Genomic DNA, 27,057 nt, shown 5'->3' with positions numbered 1-27,057 from the left:
ATTGGCATGGCCGAGGCTGGGTTAAACAGCCTGGCCCACGCATGGGCCAATACAGGTACGCCGAAGCTAGGTTTCCCAGTACTGGCCCAAGCCTGGCCCCTTTGTCAACTCTGGGGGTTTCCTGCATGGGACGTAGCAATATTTTGTTGAGTTGAATAGAAATTTTGTGGGTTGTACTTCTTTTGCTCTTATATTATTTATATTCATTTAATATGTCAAAGCATTGAGTTTAGTCCTTTCGCCACTATAGATAGTGGTGTATGCAAAAAGATCTCCATGAGATTTTTCAACTGTTATATACGTAATTTGATGCGAGGAATCCGATTGTGATAATTAAAAAGTCGCCAGATGGTCCAGTTTTTTGTTATTAACAATTTAATTGTTTAAATGCAATTTATGAGAAAACTATTATCGATAGATGAAAATTAATTTAAAATTCCGATAGCTCGCATCAAAATACGTAATTAATACCTGGATCACTTATCACATATTTTTATTATTTTTTGAGTTATAACGTGATAAAAAATTATTATTTTGACGCCGCAGTTGATAACTCGTTGATGCGCGCGCAGCCCAGTCTCATTCAGTTGCGGCGGAAAAATAATAATTTTTTATCACGTTATAACTCAAATAAATAATAGTTTAAAAAAACTAAAAACACGCTTTTTATAGAAAACCAAACTAAAAAATAGAAAATAAATTTAAATTAAGAATAGTGTTAAAAATTTCAATAAATATAAATTAATAATAGTGTAAATAAAAAAAATGTATTTTATTTTAAAAAAAGCGTGAGGTGCATGGTGTCAATAGTTATAAATATTTTATTGACAGATATGAGTAGAGTGATTATCATTTTGATAATATCTTAAAAAGCACCCCACGCTTTTTTTAAAATAAAATACATTTTTTTTATTTACACTATTATTAATTTATATTTATTAACATTTTTTACACTATTCTTGATTAAAATTTATTCTATATTTTTTAGTTTGGTTTTCTATGTAAGGCGTATTTTTTAGTGTTTTTAAACTATTATTTATTTTTTACTTTTAGTTTTGTTTATTTATAAAAGCGTGATTTTTTAGTTTTTTTAAACTATTATTTGTTGATTATCAAAAATATTCAGGCGCGCAAATTACCCACGGAGAGTTACATACTGACATACTGACATACAAGTGAAGCTAATAAAAAAAATAATTATTTATAAATATTATAAATACGGGGAATCAGAGTTCGATTTCGGAGAGCGAGCTTGAGAAACGGCTACCAGAACCAAGGAAGGCCGCAGGCGCGCAGATTACCCACGGAGAGTTACTGACATACTGACAAACTGACAAACAAACAAACTGACATACAAGTAAAGCTAATATAAAGCGTGTAAAAAACCTACAGAGGAAAACACCTGGTTTCGAAATATAACTTCGGGATGGTCATCAGAGGATTCCGGGTTGATGTACGGGTTTATCTGTGCCATTCCCGATGAAAACCTACGGAGGAAAACACCTGGTTTCGAAATATAACTTCGGGATGGTCATCAGAGGATTCCGGGTTGATGTACGGGTTTATCTGTGCCATTCCCGATGAAAACCTACGGAGGAAAACACCTGGTTTCGAGATATAACTTCGGGATGGTCATCAGAGGATTCCGGGTTGATGTACGGGTTTATCTGTGCCATTCCCGATGAAAACCTACGGAGGAAAACACCTGGTTTCGAGATGTAACTTCGGGATGGTCATCAGAGGATTCCGGGTTGATGTACGGGTTTATCTGTGCCATTCCCGATGAAAACCTACGGAGGAAAACACCTGGTTTCGAAATATAACTTCGGGATGGTCATCAGAGGATTCCGGGTTGATGTACGGGTTTATCTGTGCCATTCCCGATGAAAACCTACGGAGGAAAACACCTGGTTTCGAGATATAACTTCGGGGTGGTCATCAGAGGATGACTAGGAAGGTCATCACCTGGGTTCTAGGTTGATAATAATCAAAATTTAAATAATATCATTATGGTAGTCTCTTTATGCGGAGGAGAGTTACATACTGACAAACTGACAAACTGACAAACTGACAAACTGACATACAAGTGAAGCTAATAAAAAGCGTGTAAAAATAATAAAAATACGTGAAAAGTAATTTAGGTGTTAATTACGTATTTTGATGCGACCGATCGGAATTTTCAATGAATTTTCATATATTGATTATAGTTTTTTCATAAATTGCATTTAAACAATTAAATTTTTAATAACAAAATACTGGACCATCTGGCGACTTTTTAATTATCAAAATCGGATTCCTCGGATCAAATTACGTATATAACAGTTGAAAAATCTCATAGAGCTCATTTTGCATACACCACTATCTATAGGCGAAAGGAATAGTTTAGTCACACTCATTAAAATTTAAAGATTAGTCACATTAAATTATATAAAAAACATAGAGCAGCCTGGGGCACGACGGCCCCTTTAAGCCGATTTTTCCTTTTTGTGGCTTTTATCCATCAAATTCATTTATTTGCCATCTACTTTGAACGAATCAGTCGAAATTTTGCAAAAAATCGAAAAAAAAATTTTTTTTTCTGGGGCACGACGTCCCCTCCCCAAAAAATCATAAAAAAAAAAACTTTTTTTTATTAAAGCTATTACCATCAAAATCTAGAGACTCTCCTTCCAGAAAACGTCGTCGAGGGAAAATCACGATTCTTACGAGTTTTGAGTATCGCCAAGAACTCACAGAAAAAAAAAATAACATGAAGCAAAAAAAAAGACCTCAATTAAATAAAAAAAAAAAAAAAAAAAAAAAAAAAAAAAATTTGAAAAAAAAAAAAAAACATTTTAAATATAAAAATGATGATTGCCATTGTTTGTATTGCGATGGACTTTCCTTAGAGTCCTCAGAGTCATGGATTCAATGTAAAAATTGTAATAAATGGTCTTATGATTCTTGCGCAGGAATTGGCGAAGATTATTCTGACGAATATGTTTGTGATCATTGCGAATAATCGTATATTCATTAAAGTATCTCGATATGATTTTCTAATCATCAAACATTTATATTTCATGGTTTATTCAAAGTGTAATTTTTGTTAACGTCTTAAAAAATTATTATAAATTTTATTGTTAAGCTATTAATTAGTTTTAAATTGATAATAAATAAAAATATAATTAATTTCTTTTATTGCACTCAGAAGTTTTAAACCTACGATTAAGAAAAAATACAGAGATGTTATTTAGCAATGAATTGGTTACATTAGTTTACATTGATTGAAATCACAGGTTGAGTTTTCATATTGAGCTTTTTAAATACGTAATATCTTGAACCAGACTTTTTTTTTTATATTTTTATCAAGTCAAAATTAGAAATATGAATTGCGTAGAGTAAGACATCCTTGGAGGAATTCAAATTAAACTTTGAGATTAGGTTTCTGTCTGGTGCAGATAATACCGTGATCAATAATTCATAATATAATTATTACTGTTTTAATTTAAAAAAACTGTGTTTTCAATTTTTTATAAGCTATATAATTCAACTTTTCATTCAATTTTTCGGTTTAATTAAATTCATTCTCATTCATTGACCTGAAAAGGCCTAAAACAATGAATTCTTTAAATTTGTAATTTTTTTCTCGAGCGGTCCATTATGCCCCACTTATCAGATTTTGACCCGAAATATTATAAAAACATCATAGAGGCCATAACTTGACGGAAAATAAAAAAAAAATTTTTTACCTAATTTATGAGAGGGGCCGTTATGCCCGAAACCGTCGTGTACCTCTCTCCCCTGTATGATTCAATTTTTTGTTAAATTTTTTAGTTTAATTAAATTTCTTTTAATTCATTTCACCACAAATTTATCATAATTTGAAAAAAAACAAAAATTATTTTTCGTTACAATTTTTTTCTCGAGTGGTCCATTATGCCCCACATATCACATATTGGCCCAAAATATCATAAAAACATTATACACGGTGAGAAATTTCCATTATTTTTTATTCTGCATGGATTTTAGATTTTACAATGGTGCATATTACTAGTGAACCTTATTGACTCAGAATAAAATTTTACAATGGCCCATAGTAATTTCCGAAACAAATGAAATCAGACATAGTAAATGGTAGAAATTGAAATTTACCATAGTAAAATGAAATATGCAATAATTTAAATTTCCGAATGTACTATAGCAAAAAAAAATAAAAAAACGCCTGTAAAAAATAAAAAGTTTTGGAGTAAAAAATGTTTTTGGCAATCAAAATTTTTAAGTTTTTAACAATGAACATAGGATTTATTTTGACAGTTAGTTTTATTATAAATAATTATAAACACAATATATTACTTTTAAATATTATTACAGTTTTAATATAATTAAAGTTTACGGCTAATATAAATTCAACGTCTAATACAAATCTATTTTCAATTTTTTTTTTTAATTAACAATAACATGCAACTAAGTACGTAGCATTTTTTTTTCATAATAAAAATAATAAATACAATACAAAGAAAAAAATTTTTACTAATAAGATGATACTTTGAGTACAATAAGAATTATTTTGTTTTATACCCAAGTTTTAGGTATATAAATTTTACCATTAATAGCTGTAATATTTTCAATAATTAAAATATTTTTGGTGGCTAATTCATGAAGGGACAAACACTCCCATTGAAAAGTTTCCTCGTTCTGGAAAACAAAAGCTTCAAAGTGAGGGCAAAAATTAAAATCTGATAGTTCTTTTACTATTAGAGCTACATCATTATCGGTTTTTAATTCATCATAATCAGATTTTAATACAATATGAATTACTTCAAAGAATCGGGGATTATTCTCAGAAGGTTTCATAAGAATCTTTCCAGTCTCTATAATATACTCATACTTTTTAATCCAATTGAAAGTTACAAAAGTGTCGCATATTTTCCCATTGTTTATAAAATCGTAAATTTTCAAAGGTAAATTTTTTGTAGACACCGTGGTCTTAGGGCCAAAAGAAATGACTAACAGTTTGGGACAAAAAAGTATTATTCAATTTAAGTTGATGTCTAACCGCGATTGATCGACATACATTGATACGCGATCTTGCAGCACAAGCTGAATTTTTTGCATCTTGGTGCTTGCTTTCATTACGCATACTCGAAACATTATTCAGAGGTCCGATTTTCCTCATTGTCGAAGCGTAGTGTAAAAGAAAATGATGCTTAGGGATTAGTTTGTCACCAAATAATTCTATTCGACGAGTTAAGTATTCTTCAACTTCAGTTTCTAAAATATCACTATTTTTAGCATGAATGATAGAACTAGTAGCAATTATAACAATCCGTTTTAAATTAAGGAACATCAACCAGTATTCATCATCCGATTCTATTAAATGACCTATAATAAAAGCTAGATTTTTAACGAAATACAACATTTCAGTGGCTGAAACTATAATTTTTTTATTTTTTAATTGGTTTTCATTTATTTCTATTAGTTTATTTTTTTCATTTTTTGAATATTTATAAGCTTGTATCAAATTATTAAATTTTTCCAAAGTAAATTTCTTTTCAACATTAATGAAATGATTAAGGAGCCGAGCCAAGTCAACCTGACAGACTCCCTCTAATATATCATGCATCATATCTACATACGAGTTTTTAAGCATGTGAAATTTTGGTAATTGATGAAATGTGCAGTGTAATTTAATCCCTGATTCTTGTGCATTAATATTTGATACATGAAGATCATAATCAGCTTTATTCCGCATTTTACAATCGAGTTCACTGGTAACATCATTAATATTATCTCTATGTATCATGCAAAATCGGCAAAAGTAGTTTGAACGAAAAATTTCATTTAAGCCAAACAATGCGTGTAATCCTAAGTTGTCACCAAGAATTAATTGCAACGAAAAGTGTAACTGAGTTTTATTATTGCCATTATTTATGGTAATACCTGTATTTTCCAAAAATTTCAACTCTTCAATAATTTTTGAAAAAATAGAATCATTTTTAAACATTTCTCTATCTAAACTATTAAATATACAAAATAAAAATATATTACATAATTTTGACTGGAATTCTGGGGGCAAACAAGGAATATTTAGATAAACGGCTCCTCCACATTTGGCAATACCTTTGTGGCTTCCAAGAGGATTATTGGGCTCAAAGTCATCGAAATATAAAAATAAAGGGAAAACTAACTTCCCACGGAACTCAGATTTCACTTTTTTCCACAGATTACCTTGTATAAAATTAGAAATAATTTTTTCAGTAGATGCTTCTAACTTTTGTACATAAGAAATTGTTTCTTGCAAAATAAATGGTAATTCAAAAAATGATTTGAGAACATTCCGCATTGATACGAACTGAACAGATACCGGAATGTGCTTATAAACGATACGTCCATCAACATGCTGGAATTCTTGTCTTTCACCAATAATTATTTCTTCCGGTTGTATATAAGTTTTTAAGTTTTCAAACTCTTTAAATCTTCGAAATTCCGTTTCATATTTAGCTAATGGAGAAAGCAAATTATCAAATAAGTCGTGAATATTATTGAGATTATTAAAATTATATTGTGATAGTAAATACCCTGCGATATTATTTTCTAAATTATGTAAAGTAGACTTCATTAAACCAGAAAATAAAACAATAATTTCGTTAATTTTTGTTCGTGATACATCCGAATAACTATATAATTTTGATATAAAAGTGAGATATTGACGATCAAATGATAGTACTTTATCGGAAATTATGCTTGTTGAAACATTATCAACCTCACCAATGTAATCAGTTATTTTTAAATTGTGGTCTGATAAATTACTTGTCGTGCAGTCCAACGCCCAGCAAATTTTGAAAGCAACATCTACAGCGGATAAAGATGAGTCAGTTCGATACGCTCGGTTTCCAACGACAACATAAATGGCTGTAGGTTTTAATAACTCTCCTACAATGACTGGAATCGGCTGTTGAAGTGATGATGAGCCGCGACGTTAATTTGTTGCATTCACGATCTCTTCAAGGTCAAGAACATTCTAGAATGTAAAAAATTAATGTCATATAATTTCGTTTCTTTTTTTTTTAATTTAAAGAAGCTTAAAAATATTTTTAATTATTTACCTCAAGTTGCAATATAAAAGTATCACGACGCTCTTGAAAAGCTACCCGAGGTTTTCGTTTCTTACCAGATGCTTGCTGAGCTTCCACTTCAACAGTAGGGTTAACAACATTATTAGAATTAACTGTGGCATCACTGTTTTCATTTGTTGTCGATTTTCGCTTTCTTTTTCGACTTGTTAACCCACCAGCAATCAGATAAGGCAATAAATAGAAAATTACTGTATCCTGAACATCTAAACAATACAAAAAAGTTTTATAACTTTACAAATCTAATAACTATGTCAAGTCTATTCACTAAAATTGATTTAATTGTATACCTGAATTTAATGTTGTGACAATGTGAAGCAATCCGTTATCGTTTACGTTCGAGATTTTTATGTTCCGCAGTTTAGTTATGAGAAAATCTCGACTTTTTTCCAATTGTCTCTGAAAGAAGCCGATTTTTCTGGGAACAATTGCACAAAATCTGCTTCAAACTATAATAAAAATGATTTACATTAGAATTCAATTGCAATAGTAAGATACAAAATAAAAATAATAAGTTATTCATTAAAAACAAATCATACTAAATCAATAGCTTTCTGTATACGCAAACATTCATATGCATTTAAATATTCTACCACCGTTGGTCTTTCTTTAATCAAAAAGTTTTTTCGGGCTTCAAATGTTCTTTGCCACAATTCTAACACCGTACACCATGGTTCGACTTTAGTGCGTAAAGTATTTAGCTGCTCAACAATGTTCACTAAAAAATAAATAATTTAGAAAATATTTAATTTACCTTTAATTGTTTATGAAAATGAATTGCATTTTAGTGATACAAACCATCTAATGGAAGGGGATCAACTGGAGCTCGGAGATTTACCAAAAGACCGCTTTCTTTAAGTTTGCTTTTAATATAATTGTAGTGATGCCAAAGTTTACCACTGGCATTTATCTCGTAATCATCCACTGACTCATATGGAGTATAGTACGTCGCCGCACGTTCACCAGGAAACGTTTTTGCAATTTCATTTGACCAAAAAATAAATTTTGTAGATGATATCCTAAAGAAAAGAAAAATATTTTTAAATTCTTATGAAACAAAGATAAATATAGATTAATCAACTTTTTTAACAATAGTGTTCAATTACTTACATGAAATTAAGTAACTGTCCCCTTGGCTCCAAGTTTTCAACTGCTTTGTCACGTTCAAACTTAATTACGAATCTTGTCAGTCTATTTCTAGCTTTGGGTATCAATTTCCTTTTCTTTTCATAAATACTTAGAATCACCCGACCATCAGAATCATCATTCAAGATGTGGTATAGTCTCTACCACATAAAAAAAAAAGTTTGAAGAAATTTCATGTAAATTAAAAAAAGAGTTGAACAATGACAGATAAATACCGTGTTTGAATTTACTCGTATATTATTTGCTACTGGAATACCAGTTGCTGGAAGTTGTGAATTAAAAGACGTTCCAGATCTAGGTTCGTTTGAATCACTTGGTTCATCATCACTGCTCTGGTTTGAATTCACGACTCCCTCGTAATCACGTCTTGGATCATCAATATCCAGATCACCATCGCTCTAAAAGTGATGTAGGAATTAGTTAGATACACATACATGCGTAATGTCACAACAATAAACGTTAAAACAAAAATATGCCGAATACTCCACCCCCGAGTCGTCTAAATTGTCTATTATACTGTGTTTCCACAACCTATACAATGACACACATATATTTTTATTAATTCACAATCACAATTCATTTAAAAAACAATGCAACTATAAAAATTCCAAAGATGACAAAAACTACGTAGCACTTAAAATGATAGACATCCAACAAAAGTAATTTAAAAAAAAGAATCAATTTTTAAATAGAATGATAAACAATAAATAAAATTTATTTATAATTTTTCTATTGATAAAATTAACAATTTTTGGATGTCTGACATTTTTATTATTATTAGAAAAAATAACACTTAAGTTAGCCGACGTTTTAAATTTCTTGATTTTTTTTTTAATTATTAAATTAGAACTAAAAAATATTTTTTAAAAATTGCACTTTCAGTTTTTCGAGTTTTTTACAAATGAAAATTTTTTTTAATTATTTTGTAATTGTTTTTTTAATAAAAAAAAAATTCGAAAAATTTTTAGATGTCGGCTAACTTAATTTTCATTTAGAAAAGTGAAAGTTTCAGGTTAACCATCAAATGTTTGTTTACATTTTAATTTTTCACGGTAAATTATTAAATATTTTATTAATTACCTTTATTATTTATGAATCTTACAATATTTCACTAATTATTGATGTGTTGATGGATTTAGGAACTAATATTTATTTGAAACTTAATGTTTATTGCAATTTTCATAACACTGTTAACCACTACTGATAGCGTTTGTACACTTATGTTCACAAAACAAAGCACGAAAAAATGAAAGAGCGCGCGTCGCGACTGACGCGCATACGTTTACTATGGCTATGTTCCGATATACACTGTAAGCACTGCGCAGTATAACGGCAAATTAGTATACTGTGATGTCGTTTCTTTATAGTCAGTTATACTGGTTACTATTTAAAACGGAACGCGGTCCAGTATACTGTCGTTCTTGTTTTTTCATGCCATTTTCAAACTAATGTTTTTTAATTTAATGTTTGATTAAACGTTCTCTGTTAAATAAGAAAAGTTATTGTTTGAATATTTAAAAAATAAAATATTTAATGTTGAATTTAATTATAATTTAAATAAATTTCTGATATCAGTAAGTATCCTTTTTATGTTTCAAAAAGTATTTTTTCACAAATACTTGTAAACCTATAAAAAAGGTTATGTATAGTTAAAGTTAATATTTTGTTTGCAAACAATAATAGTATATTAATTAAATTTAAAAAAATATACAGCTAATGGACTACACAATAATCGGGATCGTATTAGCTGGTACAGTTCAAAATTTATTAGAATCCTCAGACGATGATTCTAGTGATGATGAAGATCTCGTCTATTGTTTTGGCAATCGCGATGATCAGAACATTATTCCAAGGATAGAAAATTATGTGGAGACTACTGTTTTTCGAATGACTGATGAGACCTTTAAAAGTCATTTTCGGTAAGTCATCCATTTTCACACATTGAAGTATTTTTTTTTTTTTTTTTAATTTTATATTAAGAACTGGCGTTACTATTAGCTAACGATTATTGTGTTATAATATATTTTTCAATTATAGTATGAGACGAGATACTTTTGAATTTCTTATAAATCTACTTGGACCTGAATTGCAAAAACAATCTGTACGTTACGGTAGAAATCCTATTTCTGTCGAAAAACAACTTCTTTTGAGTATTTGGACTATGTCAACACCAGATTCACACAGGTATAATATTAAGTGTTTATTATCTAATGCGATTTTACACGTTTTGAATAACTGTCGAAATGTTAATGTACAAAACATTTTATTACTTTTTAACAGATCCGTTTGTGATCGCTTTAATGTTGGAAAAGCAACAGGATGGAGAACTGTTTGGAAAGTTATTAAATCTAATTTATAATTATTTACCTGTTTACATCAAATGGCCTACTCATGAAGAAGCAAGAATAACATCTAATCACGTATTTCGAAGGTACGGATTTCCAAATGTTTTAGGAGCAGTCGATGGAACACACATAAGAATCGCTCAGCCCAAAGAACACCATGCCAGCTATATTAATCGCAAAGGATTTCATTCTATTCAAACTCAGGTTTTTGAAAAAATTTTATTTTTAATTTTGCTGATATATATATATATGTTACTTATTAAAAAAAGATTAATTTTGTAATTTCAGCTAGTTTGCGATCACAAGTTGAAATTTATTCATGCATACTGCGGTGAAGCAGGCTCAGTTCATGATGCCCGTGTTTTCCGCTTATCAAATTTACAAAATTATTGGACACCTGAATTTTTCCCGAATGACAGCCATTTATTAGGAGACAAGGCTTACAGTATCCAACCATGTGTAATGGTACCTTATCGAAATAATGGTAATATGAATCAAGAAACGTTTCGATATAACACGATTCACTCTCGCTCTCGTATGATGATAGAACGAGCAAATGCTTTGTTAAAAGGAAGATTTCGGAGTTTATTAGACGAATTGCCTTTCAAAAGAACTGACTTAATACCATATTATGTTATTGCTTGTTGTATTTTGCATAACATTTGTATTTTGAAAAATGATTTAATAGATATCCCAATTCTTGTGAATCATCAAATTCCACCATTTGACATAGATGTTGAAGCAAACAATGACATGAAAACCGCTGGAATGGAAAAAAGAGAACAGCTGAAAAATTTTCTAAATAATTTGTAAGTTTTGAGCCTTTACGTACGTTCATACACATACAACTAGGCAGTTAATCAAATTCTGTGAATATATATATATATATATATATATATATATGGACAAAAATGTACATCATTCATGTAATCAACAATCATTCATGTAATCAACAATTGTATAAAAAACTCGATGTGAATTAAAAATAAAATTATTTTTGACTTGGTCATATGGTTTTTATTTTTAATTTGAACTTTCATTTATTTATAAACATTGATAAACGGTTTTTATAAAGCACTTAAGATTACTTTTAATACCATAAACGGAAACCCTAATAATTAATTTTTTTATACTATTAAAAAGTACGAAAATATAAATCTTTCTATTTTATAAAATATTAATAATTAACATTTTTTTTTAAATTAAACCTTTTAAGCTCAATTTTTGGTATTACTTAGACATGTAAACATGCACGTTCTAAAAATATAAATTGTCTGTAACATTTTTAATCATATTAAAATAATCATAAAAAATATTTGCACTAAAGTTACTTAGTTTTAAATATAATCAACTTTGCCGTTTTTATGTTGCATAACATTCTTAATCATATTAAAATAATCATAAAAAATATTTGCACTAAAATTACTTAGTTTTAAATATAATCAACTTTGCCGTTTTTGTGTTGCATGACCTATAAGCTCTCTTAGAACATCCGTTAATTGATTTGTAGCAGCGATTTTTTCTTGGTGATGTTGTATGCGAATTGCACGATTCTCTTTTTTTTCTTCTAGTAATTGTTCACAATAATCTGCCAACTTTTTTTGGCGTTTCGATGGTGGGTTTATAACTTCAGAATCTGTTAAATATAAAAGATGTAAATTTTTTATTATTCTTCATCAATTTCCGAAGAGTAAGCTAAAAATTTTATTTTAAATTTTATACATTCTCAAGCGAGTTAATAAAGTATAAGTAGCGAGTAAAGTACAATTAATATCTATCAAAAAACACATAATAATAACAATAGGTTTATATAATTCTTTAAATACCCATTGTGTTTTCAATGTTAGAACCTGCAGTGGACAACGGTTTAATCCATGGCTGCTCACCAAATAGTTCTTCCGTTTCCTATAAATGAATTTCATTAAATTGTAGGCTATAAATATTAAAGTTAAAAAAAAATTAAATAATTTTTAAAATTACATCATAGTAAGGCCAAGTAATTTTTTGGTTCCCAGACTTTTTATTATTATCTTTAAGACCTTTATAATGCCGTTTCAGTGCTTCCATTTTTGTTTTACATTTTTTGATATCAATAGGTGATAAATCGTGCTCAGCAAGTGTAACCGTCATATGATTAATTACTTTCGACCATACATCAGCTTTGCAAGCATTTTCATCCAAAAATTCCAATTGGTGTTCTTTATAACTCGCAATTAGAAGTAAAACCTCCGACTTGGTCCAATTGTGTACTTCTTTAATTTAATAATAATAATTATTTAATGAAAACATTATTTTCAACAGATTTATCAATATAAAGAAAAGCTTAAAAAGTTGTACTGATTTTTATAAGAATTTTGTGTATGTAATTTCTTACAGTAACTATTTTTGTTGAAATTTATTTTTAAAAAACTGAATGAATTGTCATCTGTCTGTAAATTTCAGTATAATATAATATATTTAAGTTTTTCTTCTATTAAAATAAATCGAAACTTTAATTTTCTAGATTTCACTTTAACTCACCACTTTTTCTATCGTTATCTACCGAAGCTGTTTCTTTTGAACGCGATTACCAATCTTTGCACGATCATATATTTCGGGCGTAACTTTGAGCGAGTATGTTTTATTAGATTCACATTCTAATAAATGTAACATCACTAACTTTTCCATTTTTGTAGTTTTTTTTAACCACAAACTTCTATTTGTAAATAAATAACTGGTGTTATATAACTACATACAACTCTCGACACTTTTGTGATCACGTGACCAAAGCACTGCGAGTACCTTACCTTGAAAATGCCAGCGCTCACAGTGCAAAAATGGCGGTGATTTATGACGTCATATATTTCCCTAGGGTACTGTAGCATTATACTGGCAGTCCATATCGGAACGAATTTTTCACCACTGAGACCACTGCGCAGTGCTCACAGTGTATATCGGAACATAGCCTATGGGACATATGAAAATTTCATAGTCACAATTTTAAATTTAAACTGAGTACACGTGACTAAATGTAAGACTATTTTATAAATTTTTATTGTCGACTGAGCAACAGAAATTTTACTATGGAACTATAATGAAAAGTTTTAAGTACACTAACAGTTTTTGTTCTGTCAGTTTACGAAAATTTTTTATATATGTTTATGTAACAGTTGCATGGTCAAATTTACTATGGTCCCTAGTAAATATTGATTGGTACAATATGATATTCTTAAATTTTTATGGTAATATTTTGAATTGAGTCATTAAGGTTCAGTCTTCTTATGTATGCATAGTAAATTTCTACAGAAATTTCTCACCGTGTAGAGGTCATAACTTGAGGAAAATTGAAAAAAAAAAATTTTACCTAATTTTTGAGGGGGGCCGTCGTGCCCCATGGGGGACTTCGTACCCCAGGTTCCCCTAATAAATATTATATAAAAATTAAAGTCTAAAACAAAGTTTCCCATTTTATTACTTGTGAGTGTTTCAGATGTCACTGCTGATAAATTAAGTGGTAATTTTGAATACCAACTCTCATCGAATAAATCTTTATAATAATCTTTTTATATTTTATAAATAATATGTTAACATGCACTACTTAAATCAAATAACTCGCTGAAGGATAGAATTTTTCCAATAGTATGATTTTGGTATTGTAATAAAACACAAACCAGCTGAAAATTAAAGCATTTCTTGAAGAAATATCGCTACTGTTTAAGTATTTCAAAATAAGTTTTATTTTTTTTTTAAATTCTTGACATGAGAATTAAAAATTTTTAAAAGTTATAATAATCAGTTTGACTTTCGGAAATTAAGTCTCCATTAAATATTATTATTAAATAAAGAAATAAAATAAAGTTATTAAATAAAGAAATAAAATAAAGTTATTAAATAAAGAAATAAAATAAAATAAAATATCGACATTTTGAGGTCCTACAGAAAACTATTCCAATCATTTTCCGAGTAATGTACGATGATCAGTTTAATAACTTCTGAAAAATCTCAAATATATTTTACCGGTCAATTAAATTCCCGAAAATTACTCATATTTTCGGCCTTCTTTCACAGTGGCTATCTGCCTCGCGAGCTGATTAGATTATAGGAACAATCGGTATATTAATTTAAAAATTATTCTGAAAAAACAGTTTTTTGAAAATTTTATTTTTGAGATTTCTTAAAATCCATCAAGCCAAATTATTTTAAATTTCCAGAAAATCCAATAAGTTTGGGAGAATCTTTTAAAATGCCACAAACCGCGTTTCGATGGATCATCAAGCTGTTTAAAATTTATGCGAGATTGACACCCACCCAACCACCCACCCACACACACAAACCCACACACCCACACAAACATACACACACTCACACACAAATCTAATGAGAACTCGATGTTTAAAAACCGAGGTAAAACCAATGATTTGAGCTGTTGGAATTCCAATTTTTCTAAATCAATGAGTGTCATAGCAGGAAGTAAAAAATAGTACATTTCTCACCTAGGGCAGGAAAATAAGAAATGTCTCAGATCACATGTAATTGTTGACCGAGGCGAAGCTGAAATTTATTATTTTTCCGTAAAAAATAATAATTTCATTTTTACTCGGGACTTTGTATTAACTAGTACAGTAGATCAAAAATGTAATTATAGAAAACGCGCGGAACCCTATTTTCAACATTAAATAAAAATTATCATTTTTAAAGCCAAAGTTCCGGGAGTCGAGACTTTTTTTTTTTTAAATTTCCTCCTCTTTAAGGATCTTTTTTCGATCTTCAATATCACCTATAGCTATTGAGTTATTTACGAAAAACGGAAATTTTTTATTTTACTAATGTTTTTTGTTAATAACAAATTGACATTTTTATCGAAAAAATAAAAAAACAACATCGTTGAGTTCAAAATGTAATTCCGCAACGAATGAGTGGTTTTTCATATTTTTATCACAATTTCTTACAAATATTTCCGTTACTATGTAACATAGTAATGGTTACTATTCTACATAGGAATAAGATCTATTCTTTTCTCTCCGTGCACACACGAGCGCCTGTCGAAAATACTTGAAATAATTTCTCTGCACCTAAATGTTAAAAAAACTTTTAGTCTTAATAACAGATTATTTTAACTTAAAAAAATTAAGAAAACGTTTGACCCTGAAGACTATCTCTGCAACTTTCTGCTAATTCCATACTTAGGCGCTTAAAATTGCACCTATGACGTTTTTGAGCTCGTCGAGCTCAAAAATACAGTTTATGTATTTTTTTGAGCTCTCCGAGCTCAAAGAGATTACTTTTCTCGGCTTTTGAGCTCTTCGAGCACACACACACACACACACACACACACACACACACACACACACACAGCGATCAACCTGGTTGTTAATACGGCCAAAGAGGCAATCGCAGGAACTAGATGGAAGGGTGGAACGAAGAAGTACTGCCTGGTGGCTGCCTTGGACATCAAAAATGCTTTCAATTCCGCTAATTGGGACTGCATCATGCAAGCTCTCGACGAGAAGAACGTGCCAACATATCTTCGCAGACTAGTGATTAGCTATTTTACAGATAGAGTGCTGAAATACGATACAAAGAATGGTCCGAAAGAGTATGATATAACCGGTGGTGTGCCACAGGGCTCTGTTCTTGGTCCACTTCTGTGGAATATCATGTATGACGGGCTCCTGAGACTGAAGCTTCCAAGATGTGTCAAACTGGTAGCGTATGCGGATGATGTTACCGCAGTGATCGTCGCCAAACACCTCGACGAGATTCAACATCTGTTTGACATCACTTTTGAGAAGATCAACCAGTGGATGGATACAGTGAACCTACAACTGGCCAAGCAGAAGACCGAATCAGTGCTTATTACCAGCCGAAAAGAAGTTGAAACAATTAAGATAAATGTCGGTGACCGAGAAATCACATCACAACCTCATATACGATATCTGGGAGTGATGCTTGATGCCCGACTCAACTTCAAGCAGCAAGTGGAACACGTCTGTACGAAAGCGTCAGTAGTGAGAGCTAGTCTCGCACGATTGATGCCGAACGTCGGAGGCCCAAAGCAGAGCAGGAGGCTACTATTGTCATCAGTAGTCACATCGGTGCTCACCTACGGAACATCAATTTGGGCTGACGCACTAGAGGTGCAAGATTCATGGAGAAAAGCTGGACCAATATATCGTATGAGTGCCCTACGAGTTGCAAGCGCCTTTCGAACAATATCAGAGGAAGCAGTGTGTGTCATTTCCGGAACTTTGCCGCTCAGAGTCCTAGTTGAGGAAAGACGGAACCTTTACCAACGAAAGAGGACAACCACACAAAGTGCCGAGGAACTCAGAGCTGAAGAACGGCAGAACAGCATCGCACGAGGGCAATCGCAGTGGGACGCCGCGACAACAGGGAGATGGACACACCGTCTCATACCGAAGATCGACGTTTGGCTAAACCGAAGTCATGGCGAGGTCAATTACTATCTGACGCAGTTGTTGTCAGGACATGGATGTTTTCGGACGTATCTTTACCGCTTCAAGCATGATGATTCACCGGAGTGCCCGTCCTGCCCAGGAATCAATGAAGACGCGGAGCACGTTTTCTTTGAGTGCCCACGATTTTACCCACAGCGAGATGAGCTGGAGATGATCCTAAAGAAGAAAATCCAACCAGAGACAATAGTAGAAGCAATGTTGTCATCAAGAGCCTCCTGGAACGCCATCAGCACATTTGCAACAGAAGTCCTTATAGACTTGCGTTCCATCGAAAGAAGAAGAGCAAATGACAACAACTAGAAGAAAGGTAAAATAACACCTTAGCTACAAGAAGAAAGAGCAGTAGCTAGATCCTCCCCTCACGAAGTAATGCCTAACGGCGGTTTCCATGAGGGATTAGGGGAAAGAGGAAAAGGGGTTTAGGGTTTAGTGGGTAGGGGCGCTAGCGTCGAGTTTTAGTATGACACTGCGTCGAGTCGCCACACACACACACACACACACACATACATACATACATAGTGACAAGATCGCGGGGGTAGTCAGGAAAGCTTCCTGTGACCTTAAAACGTCGAGATCTGATGAAAACTTGATTTTTGCAAAACGGGGTAAAACCAATAACTTCTCGATTTTATAAAATTTTCAATTTTCTTAGAGGGAAGTTAAAAAGTGTTATTTCCGATATAAACATCCTGCCCTTTCCCTTTTTTCTGAAGAATACATCATTTTAAAAAAAATAAAAATTCAATGAGTCTGGGTAAATAAAAACGCCTGACAAAAAAAAACTAATATTATAAGGTCAGTTATGATGTACATTGAAAAATTTTTTTAAGAAAGTTTATTCAAGAAATCACGGATTTACAGTCGAAATCATCAACTATTAAAATATTTGTACAGATAACTTTAGTAATTATGGATATAAAAAAGAAGCAAATGACAAAGTATTGTTTATTATGATATAAATTTTGGCTTAGTCCATCATGCCCCGAGTATCTATATAATATCAATCTTAAAGAAGTAGGTACAGTAGAATTCCTATAAACTCGAACTACATACTCGACTTCTAGAAAGAGAGAGAGAAAGCTATTTTTGTCTAATTTTACTCGCTCACTAATGTAGGCTCCCGTAAATTCTAATTCTGAGGATTCTCAGTTCCGTAGTCCCGAATTTACAGGGGTTCCACTGCATGTGTTACGCACTTATAAATAGATATAGAGATATAAATTTGCAAAGATATATAGGTATATAGATATATATGTAGATGTTTGCTTGGTATTTAACTAAAACACCAATTCAAAATTTACCTATTTTTTAAGGTTTTTCAATCTTTAAACAGGAATCTTTTATATTTTCGAGATGGAAAGTATGCAAAATTTTAAAAACCTCTTTATTCCGAAGTTAAAATTTCACCAAAAGAGGATAAGTAGTTTCAGAAAACAGAGAAAAAAGAAAAACATGAAAAGGGTTGTTTGAATGTTGATAATTAATTTGTAGTTATTTTGAGGTCACATGCAGGCATTCTATTTATCTTCGTATAAGGTAAAAGCCCCAATAGATGATCACGTACCAGTATATGATCACTCCATGTATTTGTATATCTATATTCACAAATATAGGTATACAAATACATGGAGTGATCATATACTGGTACATGATCATCTATTGGGACTTTTACCTTACGTAAATTAAAAATTATAAATTCAAAACTAAAATTTTACTTTAGTAACTTATAAGAATCATTCATTTCCGTGTAGGTATCACTGAGAAATCCGTTTCTATTACAGCTGCCGAATGGGATTTCCTTTCAACTGTAAATTGTCATTATAAATATAGCGTAACAGGAGCAATTTTAGATTTTACTGAAAAACATTTATACTATGTCGAAGTAATTATATGTTCCTTTCAGAATTACTATCATGATTAATCAAAAAAATAATCTGAATTGTAATAATTGAAAGAAAATTGAATTTTTATCAACCACAGATGTTTTCACAAATTGTAATTTTATTTTTTTTTATGTTGTAATTTAAAATGTGGGTATTTATTGTAAAATTTCTTGATCAGTGAAGTAATCTATTAGCACCTAAGAAAAAATTTGAACAAAGATATTCTTTAATCTGCATATAAAGTTGATTTGCTAAAAATTTTATCTGGAATTCTTCTATAAAATAAAATATATAAGCAAATAACTTTTTTATAACTCATAAAAAATTGAAAAAGAAAAAAAAAAAATAAGCAAGTATAGATGACATCACTGACTTAATAGAGTCAATTTTTATTCAGATTTACCTGTTTTCTAAATATGTTAACGATTTTATAATCTTTACTGTATGAATGAATGGAAAAAATGAATATGAATATTTTATTAAAAGCAACGATGCGAGCTACGGACTCTCGGAAGTACTCGGTAATATTCGTGATCAGTCGTTAATTTCCGCGCTGCCATCTGCCTCGACTAATCTCCTTTTACTTTACCTCCCGGTTCGTAAAACTCTTATAGTGTTATGGAGCTTGTTGTTACAGTCGAAATCAACCGTCGACTTTTAGTTTCTAAATCAGTGTGCTGCTGTCGTTGAAATAAATTCAATTGACATAGTTTAAGGTAAAAATTTGTGTTTCAAATAATGAAAATATCGCGATTTAAAGCATATATTCAAAATTGAGTGTCGTGTGAGCTCCAAAATGAGTTTTTAAAAGTTCAGACAATTTTTATCCGTTGCATTTGACGCCGCTCGCGTTGAGCGGTTAAGATCTTCGATCGACACACTGACTCGATCCTACTAGTAAGTCTTTTTTTATTTTTTGACTGGTTAAATATTCTCAGTACGTCAATAATAAGATGTTTATCAAAATTTGAATCATTCAAATTGAATAAAATTTTATTTAACAAACACTAAATTAAGTAAATAACTATAAATAACCTCCATAACTATCAATAAATATTATTAAAATGCAATTGATAAACAAAAAACACCACTCCGTTTTTTTACTATTTTATACATAATAATTTCGGTCGTCTGTATCTACTTCAATTATTTATTATTTATTTTGATTATGCCATGATTCATGAATGATAAATGAGAGAATTAATAAATTTATAACAAGAAATTTTTTAAAGAATATTATCAATGATATCAACAGTTAGTGGCATAGAGTATAATTCTTTTATCTTAACTTGAACTTTTTTTACCTTTGCGGATTGTTATGCAAGTTAAAGTGAATTATCAAGAATACAAGTTGATTACATTCCTTGAATAAAAAAAAGTATTGAAAAGTATTGGATTGGCTAGAAAATCAATACTTTTCAATACTTTTTTCTTTGTCTCAATACTTTTTTTTTTAATCAGGGTTAATTATGTATTTGTACATATTCAATTTTTAATAAAGTACCAAATAAAATAAGATATCATCGCATTTTATTAGAAGTTTAATTTTTTATTCACTATTGGCAAACTTACACTTCCACAAATGAAATTATTCCATGTATATTTTATATTAAACTATATTTTCAATAAAATAAAAATTTTATTTTCAAAAATTTCTCTTACGTCTATTTCAAGTTCTTAATTGAAATATATATAAGTGCATAACTATCAGTAGGACAAAAAAAAAACACACATTTTCCGTAATAAAATAATGACGAATGCAGGTTTATTATTTCATAGTATAAATTACTGCATTTTTATTACCAATATGTTTATAGATATTCTCTTTCTTTACAATCTAACAAATGTTTAAGGTCATTTTTTGTGTTTATTTTTTTTCTCAACAATTGAAGAAAAGTGATTCAAGTATTTCCTTTATTTTGTATATAATGAATCAAAATTATCATTGCAAAATTTTGTTTTTACTTACAGTCAACGCTCTTTGTATTTGACTCGCCCGTACAGGACCATTCTCTGTATTTGACTCGTCCTTGTCCATAAGAGTTGTGTAAAATCGTCAAATACAGAGGAAGAATGTGGTCAAATACAGAGAACGGTCAAATACAGAGAGGTCCAATACAGAGAGCGTCGACTGTAACTATGAATAAATCAAAATTTTTGTGAAGAACAGCTATAGTTATATGTTATACTGTTATGTTATACTTGAATAAATATAATTCATTTATTATAAATTATAATAAGCATTCACATCACCGCGACAATCTTCACGCTAAGATAAAGAATACGCAATCGTAGTTGCATCCCAAAAATGTATTTACTGGTTTGGCATTTTATTAGATTAAGTCAACATTCCTCTTTGGCTAGATTCCACACAAAATTATGATATATGATATACGTATATCATAGCAGTTATATCACTATTTATAAAAACTTTAGTCACAGACAAAATAAGTTTTTTTTTTATAATAATTTACATTTCGATTATCCTACACTTTAGAGATTTTTTATCTTCGAATAAATTTCTCGTGAGTAGAATTTCTGGCATCCGCGCCGGAAGATCTTTGCAAAAAGTCTATCAGTATTTGCGGAGGTTCAAACGCGTGTCTACCCGGTACTCAAGTTCAAAGGTAAGCATGCTAACTATTTAGCTACAAGTATAGCTGTATTTAATTGGTTTGATGCAATTTTTCATTGCATAATATTATTTGAATAAAGTAATTATTTTTGATATTGATATTTCTGTAGTATACTTTCATTAATCATCTAATTTTTACTGATATATTTCCAAAAAATTATATATTCTTTTATATGTCAACAGACTATAAAAATGATTTATTTTTAAAGTTATTTTTTTTTTAATTCAATCTTTTTTATAGTTTTCAAGGACATATGAGAGTTTAATTTTTAGTTGTTCTCATATTTAGTATTTTTAATAATTATACACTGATTATTTTTTGTTCAGTTTCTATTAAAATTGACAAATCTGAATATTATTTGTTTTAAAATACAGGCAGTTAGATTTTTCCATTAAGTAAATTTTTTCATCAAATCTGATGCGGACAGGTATGGCCAAAGTTGTTGTAATATACTAGTATATACTATCTCAGTATGATTTGACCTAGCCTAACACAGCCTGACGTATATGATTTTGTGTTATAATCTGATGTAGCCTAATATGATTGATACAATCATATCAGATAATAATAATGACTGAAAAATGTATATGTTTATATTTGATCTAATGCAGTTTAGATATATACCCATGGGTAATTGTTTTTAAATTACCTGATGTGGCCTGACAGACATATAAGACCAACAATTATCATATCTATTTTTATTAGTCTTAATTAAAAAAATTTTTTACAGGATATACATAAAAATATCAAAGTATATACGTTCATATCAGAATACATTAAGCCATATTAAAAAAATCATATATGGACACAGAGGCCGTTCACATATTACGTCACGGAGATAGAGAAAGGGAAGAGGGCATACTAAACATGACAATATAAGAAGATGGGAAAAAGCGTGGTAAAGGAAAGGGAGGGGCCCTGAAAAGTTGATATTTTTTGTGACGTAATATGTGAACAGTCCTATATCCCATATGAGGTCATATCAAAAATTGTATGTGGGCATATCAGACCAGATATGAATACATCTGTCTGAATCAGATCTGACCAGAGAATATTGTCACGGATATCATTTTTCGCTTATTTTCAATATCTCAACATCCGTTTGTCTAAGCTGCATGTCCTTTTCTAAAAACATGCATGTCCTTTTCTAAAAAGTTAAGTGATGGACATTCATGTAATTTCTGTTATCTGTTTATTAGGTCTGTAATTAGTGATGGTTAAATAAACAGAGGTCGATGCAGGATTTCAAGAGTAATAAAGGAGTCCAAAGCTCACGTGATGTGTCTAATTTCTTAAAATTGTAATGATATCATAGATAAGTCCTCAACCTTAACGAAGTAAAACTATGAAAATTAAGTTAACCGACATCTAAAAATTTTTATAATTTTTTCTATTGAAAAAATTATTACAAACAAATAAGAAATAGTACATTAAGATACGAGTGGCTTAAATGAGCGATTATGATACGGCGTGATTTTATGATACGGCGTGATACGTCGAAAAAGTATGAGTCTAGTAATTTTTTAGACTTTATAACTACTGATTAATTTAACATAACCAACAAATTATTAGGTCTATTTTTTTCATCTTGGAGTGTAGTTTTATAAAAAAAATGTCAAAAAAAAATTTTTTCTCTATTTTAAGTTTTAAACTAAAATTTTATTTTTTTTCAATGCGACATTTTTCATTATCTGCAAAAAACATATATTATTATAGACTGTAAAACAAAATTTTTGAGCTATCAGCAATGATAGGATTCGAATATCTTCGATTTTTAATCCACTTTTCTGAATTTTTTTTTTCTAAACCACTTTTTTCTGGGATTCATTAATATTTTAACGAAAAATTTTTAATATAAGTAGCAGACGATACTATTCTACAGTATATGATATAAGAAGTATAGGGGAACCTGGGGCATGAAGGCCCCCCTGGGGCACGACAGCCCCCCTCAAAAATTAGATAAAATTTTTTTATTCAATTTCCGTCAAGTTATGACCTCTATAATATTTTTATGATATTTTGGGCCAATATGTGATATGTGGGGCATAATGCACCACTCGAAAAAAAAATTGTCACGAAAAAAGAAAATTTTTTTTTTGAATTGTGATAAATTTTTGATAAAATGAATTAGAAAAAATTCAATTGAACTAAAAAATTGAATCATTCAGGGGAGAATAGTACACGACGATCCCTGGGGCATAACGGATCTTCTCATAAATTAGGTAAAAATTTTTTTTTCCATTTTCCGTCATGACCTCTATGATGTTTTTATGATATTTTGGGCCAATAGGTGTTATGTGGGGCATAATGGACCACTCGAAAAAAAAATCGTAACGAAAAAATTATTTTTTTTTTTTTTAATTGTGATAAATTTAAAGGATTCATTATTTTAGGCCTTTTTAGGTCAATGGTATTTATCTTGGGTAAAATGAATCGGAAAGAATTTAATGGAACTGAAAAATTTAACAAAAAGTTGAATTATATAGCTAATAAAAAATTGAAAACCCAGTTTTTTGAAATTAAAACAGTAATTATTATATTATTAATTATTGATCACGGTCTCCTCTGCACCAGGCAGAAATCCAATCTCAAAGTTTTATTTGAATTCCTTCAAGGATGTCTTACTCTACGCAATTCATATTTCTAATTTTGACGATAAAAATATAGAAAAAAAAAGGTCTGGTTCAAGATATTACGTATTTTAAAAGCTCAATCTGAAAACTCAACATGTGATTTCAATCAATGTAAACTAATGTAACCAATTCATTGCTAAATAACATCTCTGTATTTTTTCTTCTACGTAGGTTTAAAACCTCTAAGTGCAATAAAAGAAATTAATTATATTATTAATTATTATCTATTATAAATAATTGATAATTAGGAAATGACATCGAGATAATTTAATGAATACATGGTTATTCGCAATGATCAGACATATTCATGAGAATAACATTCGCCAATACCTGCGCAAGAATCATGAGATCATATTTATTACAATTTTTACAGTGAATCCATGACTTTGTGGATTCTGAGTAAAGTCCATTGCAATAAAGACAATGGAAATCATTATTTTCACATTTTAAATATTGACATATAAAATTTTGATTTTATTTATTTATTTTTTTTTTTTTTTGTTTAACTGAGGTCTTTTTTTTTTGCTTCATTTTGATTTTTTTCTTTGAGTTCTCGGCGATACTCAAAACTCGTACGAATCGTACTTTTCCCTTGACGACGTTTTCTGGGAGAAGAATCTCTAGATTTTGATGGTAATTGTTTCAGTGAAAAAAAAATTTTTTTTTTATGATTTTTTTGGAAGGGGGCCGTCGTGCCCCAGAAAAAAAAATTTTTTTTCGATTTTTTGCAAAATTTCGACTGATTCATTCGAAGTAGACGGAAAATAAACGAATTTAATGGTTAAAAGCCACAAAAAGGAAAAATCGGCTTAAGGGGGCCGTCGTGCCCCAGGCTCCCCTAACTTGATCAATTTTTCATTTTTAACAAAGTAGTCAATGAAAAAGTACCATTTGTACTTGTGATTAATAATCGTTTTGAATAAAAGTTTATGTTGATTTGGGAGTTACATTCGAAATGTGTAACTTGTTTACTAACTAACATATTTGTGTGATATCAAATAAATTGGTCAAATAACACTAAACCATTTATGTTGAATTAACCCACCAAAATGGCAAATATCGAATACAAAAATTTCAACACGGTTTTTTTTTACACAGTGACAAAAACGTTTGTACTGTGTACACTGATAATAAATTTGCAATGAACTGCTGTGTTCACAAACTGATAGTATAGTAATCTCTTATTCTCAAGTTGATTTATTAATTAAAAGCAAATAATAGTTGTATTCTTGAGTAGCTATCTTGTCACTTTTATGGTTTAAAATCTAATGTTAATAAAAGGATATTATCAAAAACAAATTTATCATCAAGTTCCAGGTTGTGAAGATCGGAATATTTTACACGTAACGCATACAAAGTCTTGAACTGAATCAAAATTTAATGTGAATTTAAAGTATTTTATCCTCATTTTATTCGATGGAAAAGATCCCTGATTTCAGTCGTATTTAATAACTTATTCTAATCTACTTAGTAATGACGAATTTTTCTTTTCTAATATTTTCATCATATCATATGTGAATAAATCTGGCGTGACTTCCCGTCTTGATCAAATTAATATCATATTTCGTCTATACAGCTTATCTTTAAAATTATCGCTGTTTGTGGAATGTACTGTAAGATCTAGTTACCAACTTAAAGAGATACATAACGTATACCGTTAATTCAAAAAGTTTATTTCTCTATAGTTTTCTATGGTCAGAATGACATGTAAAAGAGTTTTACTTTTCTTGGAACTGTACTCCGAATTATTAGATGCCATTTAATGCTTTTTTGCTCGGTGAAATAATTTTTCTATTCATACAATAATTGAATCACTAAAGGAAAACCTATGATTAGAAATTTGTAACTCATTAACAGCGTATCAGGCTGATAAGAACATGGCATATTCTTGTAAAAAATTAAAAACTCTATAACAAAGGTCATTAGTACTTTTTTAATAATAGTATTCTGTCAAAAAATATTTAAAATTAAAGTTAAACTTACTAAAAATTCTAAGATTTTTTTCAATTTCTTAATTGTAATATTAATCAAGCTCATTGCGAAATTTTGCTCTCAATCCAATAAATCTATCTAGTTCAGTGAGGTAATACAATATCGTAATAAATTATTTTGTTTTCTGACTATGAAAAATATACCCTACAAAATTTCCACAACATTCAACAAGATACGAATATATGTGTAAATTGAGAAAGCAACCTACACTGTATGGTCTGGCTATATCATTAAGTCTTTTATTGCTTGTTAACTAAAGTAAATGATTTCAGTCCGGTCATTGACATTGACTGTTTTTTTTTTTCCATCTGTCGTTATGTTACTTGGATGGTTTATTATTGTATCTACTTTTACTCTCACAAAATCAGAATTTTTAAGTTCCATTTAATGCAAATAGTAACAGGTAGAAAAATTTTAAAAACATAATTTCAATTATTATTAAATTACTTGAATAATAATTTTTCATCGTTATAAAATATTTTTAGGTATTTTATCAGATATCCGCTGATACTCAATTAATAATTATTGACTATGATTTAGGCCACTTGATTGACTCATTTCACATAAAGATTAAATTTGACCAAAAATATGTATATACTTATGTGTTAAATATGCAACACAATAAGGGATATATGTCAAATATGCAACACAATAAGGGATATATGTCGTAATACAAGTATACCACAAATTCTCATTTTAGTAATAAATTTTGAATTAGAAATAATCATTTCTATGAAACCTTGGATTAATTACTGAAAACAAGACTTTTGTGTGAAAATTGCGATAGTATTTTATCCACTTCCAAAAGATTTGAATTCAGCCATTTGGTTTATTTGACATAAAATGATCCAT

General features: G+C 29.9%; 3 protein-coding genes and 1 pseudogene across 6 annotated transcripts in view; 2 read left to right on the top strand and 2 right to left on the bottom strand.

Annotated features, from left to right (window-relative positions):
- Window positions 1-5,583: 5,583 nt before the first annotated feature.
- On the bottom strand, window positions 5,584-9,536 carry LOC123269713. The gene is made up of 8 exons (XM_044735547.1): window positions 9,531-9,536; window positions 8,474-8,656; window positions 8,223-8,398; window positions 7,911-8,131; window positions 7,652-7,830; window positions 7,403-7,561; window positions 7,086-7,318; window positions 5,584-7,000 (listed from the first exon to the last, which is right to left on the bottom strand). The coding sequence occupies exons 1-6, from the start codon at window positions 9,534-9,536 to the stop codon at window positions 7,478-7,480; spliced, it is 849 nt and encodes a 282-aa protein (XP_044591482.1). The 3' UTR covers window positions 5,584-7,000; window positions 7,086-7,318; window positions 7,403-7,477.
- A 54-nt stretch (window positions 9,537-9,590) lies between these two features.
- LOC123268871 lies at window positions 9,591-11,529 on the top strand (annotated as a pseudogene).
- Window positions 11,530-11,834: 305 nt separating this feature from the next.
- LOC123268872 lies at window positions 11,835-13,552 on the bottom strand. 2 transcript variants are annotated; one of them, XM_044734297.1, is made up of 5 exons: window positions 13,390-13,552; window positions 13,124-13,298; window positions 12,584-12,855; window positions 12,430-12,508; window positions 11,835-12,239 (listed from the first exon to the last, which is right to left on the bottom strand). In XM_044734297.1, exons 3-5 carry the CDS (start codon window positions 12,731-12,733, stop codon window positions 12,046-12,048), a joined length of 423 nt encoding a protein of 140 aa, XP_044590232.1. In that variant the 5' UTR covers window positions 12,734-12,855; window positions 13,124-13,298; window positions 13,390-13,552; the 3' UTR covers window positions 11,835-12,045. The 2 variants fall into 2 exon arrangements, with proteins under 2 accessions (XP_044590232.1, XP_044590231.1); XM_044734296.1 differs by lacking the exon at window positions 13,390-13,552 and having other exon boundaries at window positions 13,124-13,383.
- A 5,987-nt stretch (window positions 13,553-19,539) lies between these two features.
- Window positions 19,540-27,057, top strand: part of LOC123268370 (pleckstrin homology-like domain family B member 1) — a 31,720-nt gene continuing 24,202 nt past the window's right edge. For all 3 annotated transcript variants that reach the window (XM_044733368.1, XM_044733370.1, XM_044733369.1), the window contains exon 1: window positions 19,540-19,841. The gene's annotated coding sequence lies outside the window, so the exon portion shown is untranslated. The remainder of the gene's footprint in view (window positions 19,842-27,057) is intronic.

The sequence above is a fragment of the Cotesia glomerata genome, linkage group LG7, assembly GCF_020080835.1.
Source record: "Cotesia glomerata isolate CgM1 linkage group LG7, MPM_Cglom_v2.3, whole genome shotgun sequence".
Lineage (NCBI taxonomy): Eukaryota > Metazoa > Arthropoda > Insecta > Hymenoptera > Braconidae > Cotesia > Cotesia glomerata.
The sequence above is the reverse complement of the archived record's forward strand: the minus strand, read 5'-3'. Positions and strand labels throughout refer to the sequence as shown.

Coding starts and splice junctions, on each gene's coding strand:
- LOC123269713 (XM_044735547.1), bottom strand. Junction 8,132..8,222: donor GGACAGTTACTTAATTTCAT/GTAAGTAATTGA, acceptor TCTTTTCTTTAG/GATATCATCTACAAAATTTA. Junction 7,831..7,910: donor TGATCCCCTTCCATTAGATG/GTTTGTATCACT, acceptor TTTATTTTTTAG/TGAACATTGTTGAGCAGCTA.
- LOC123268872 (XM_044734297.1), bottom strand. CDS start 12,733: ATGACGGTTACACTTGCTGAGCACGATTTATCACCTATTGATATCAAA. Junction 12,509..12,583: donor TTACTTGGCCTTACTATGAT/GTAATTTTAAAA, acceptor ATTCATTTATAG/GAAACGGAAGAACTATTTGG. Junction 12,240..12,429: donor TAACATTGAAAACACAATGG/GTATTTAAAGAA, acceptor TATATTTAACAG/ATTCTGAAGTTATAAACCCA.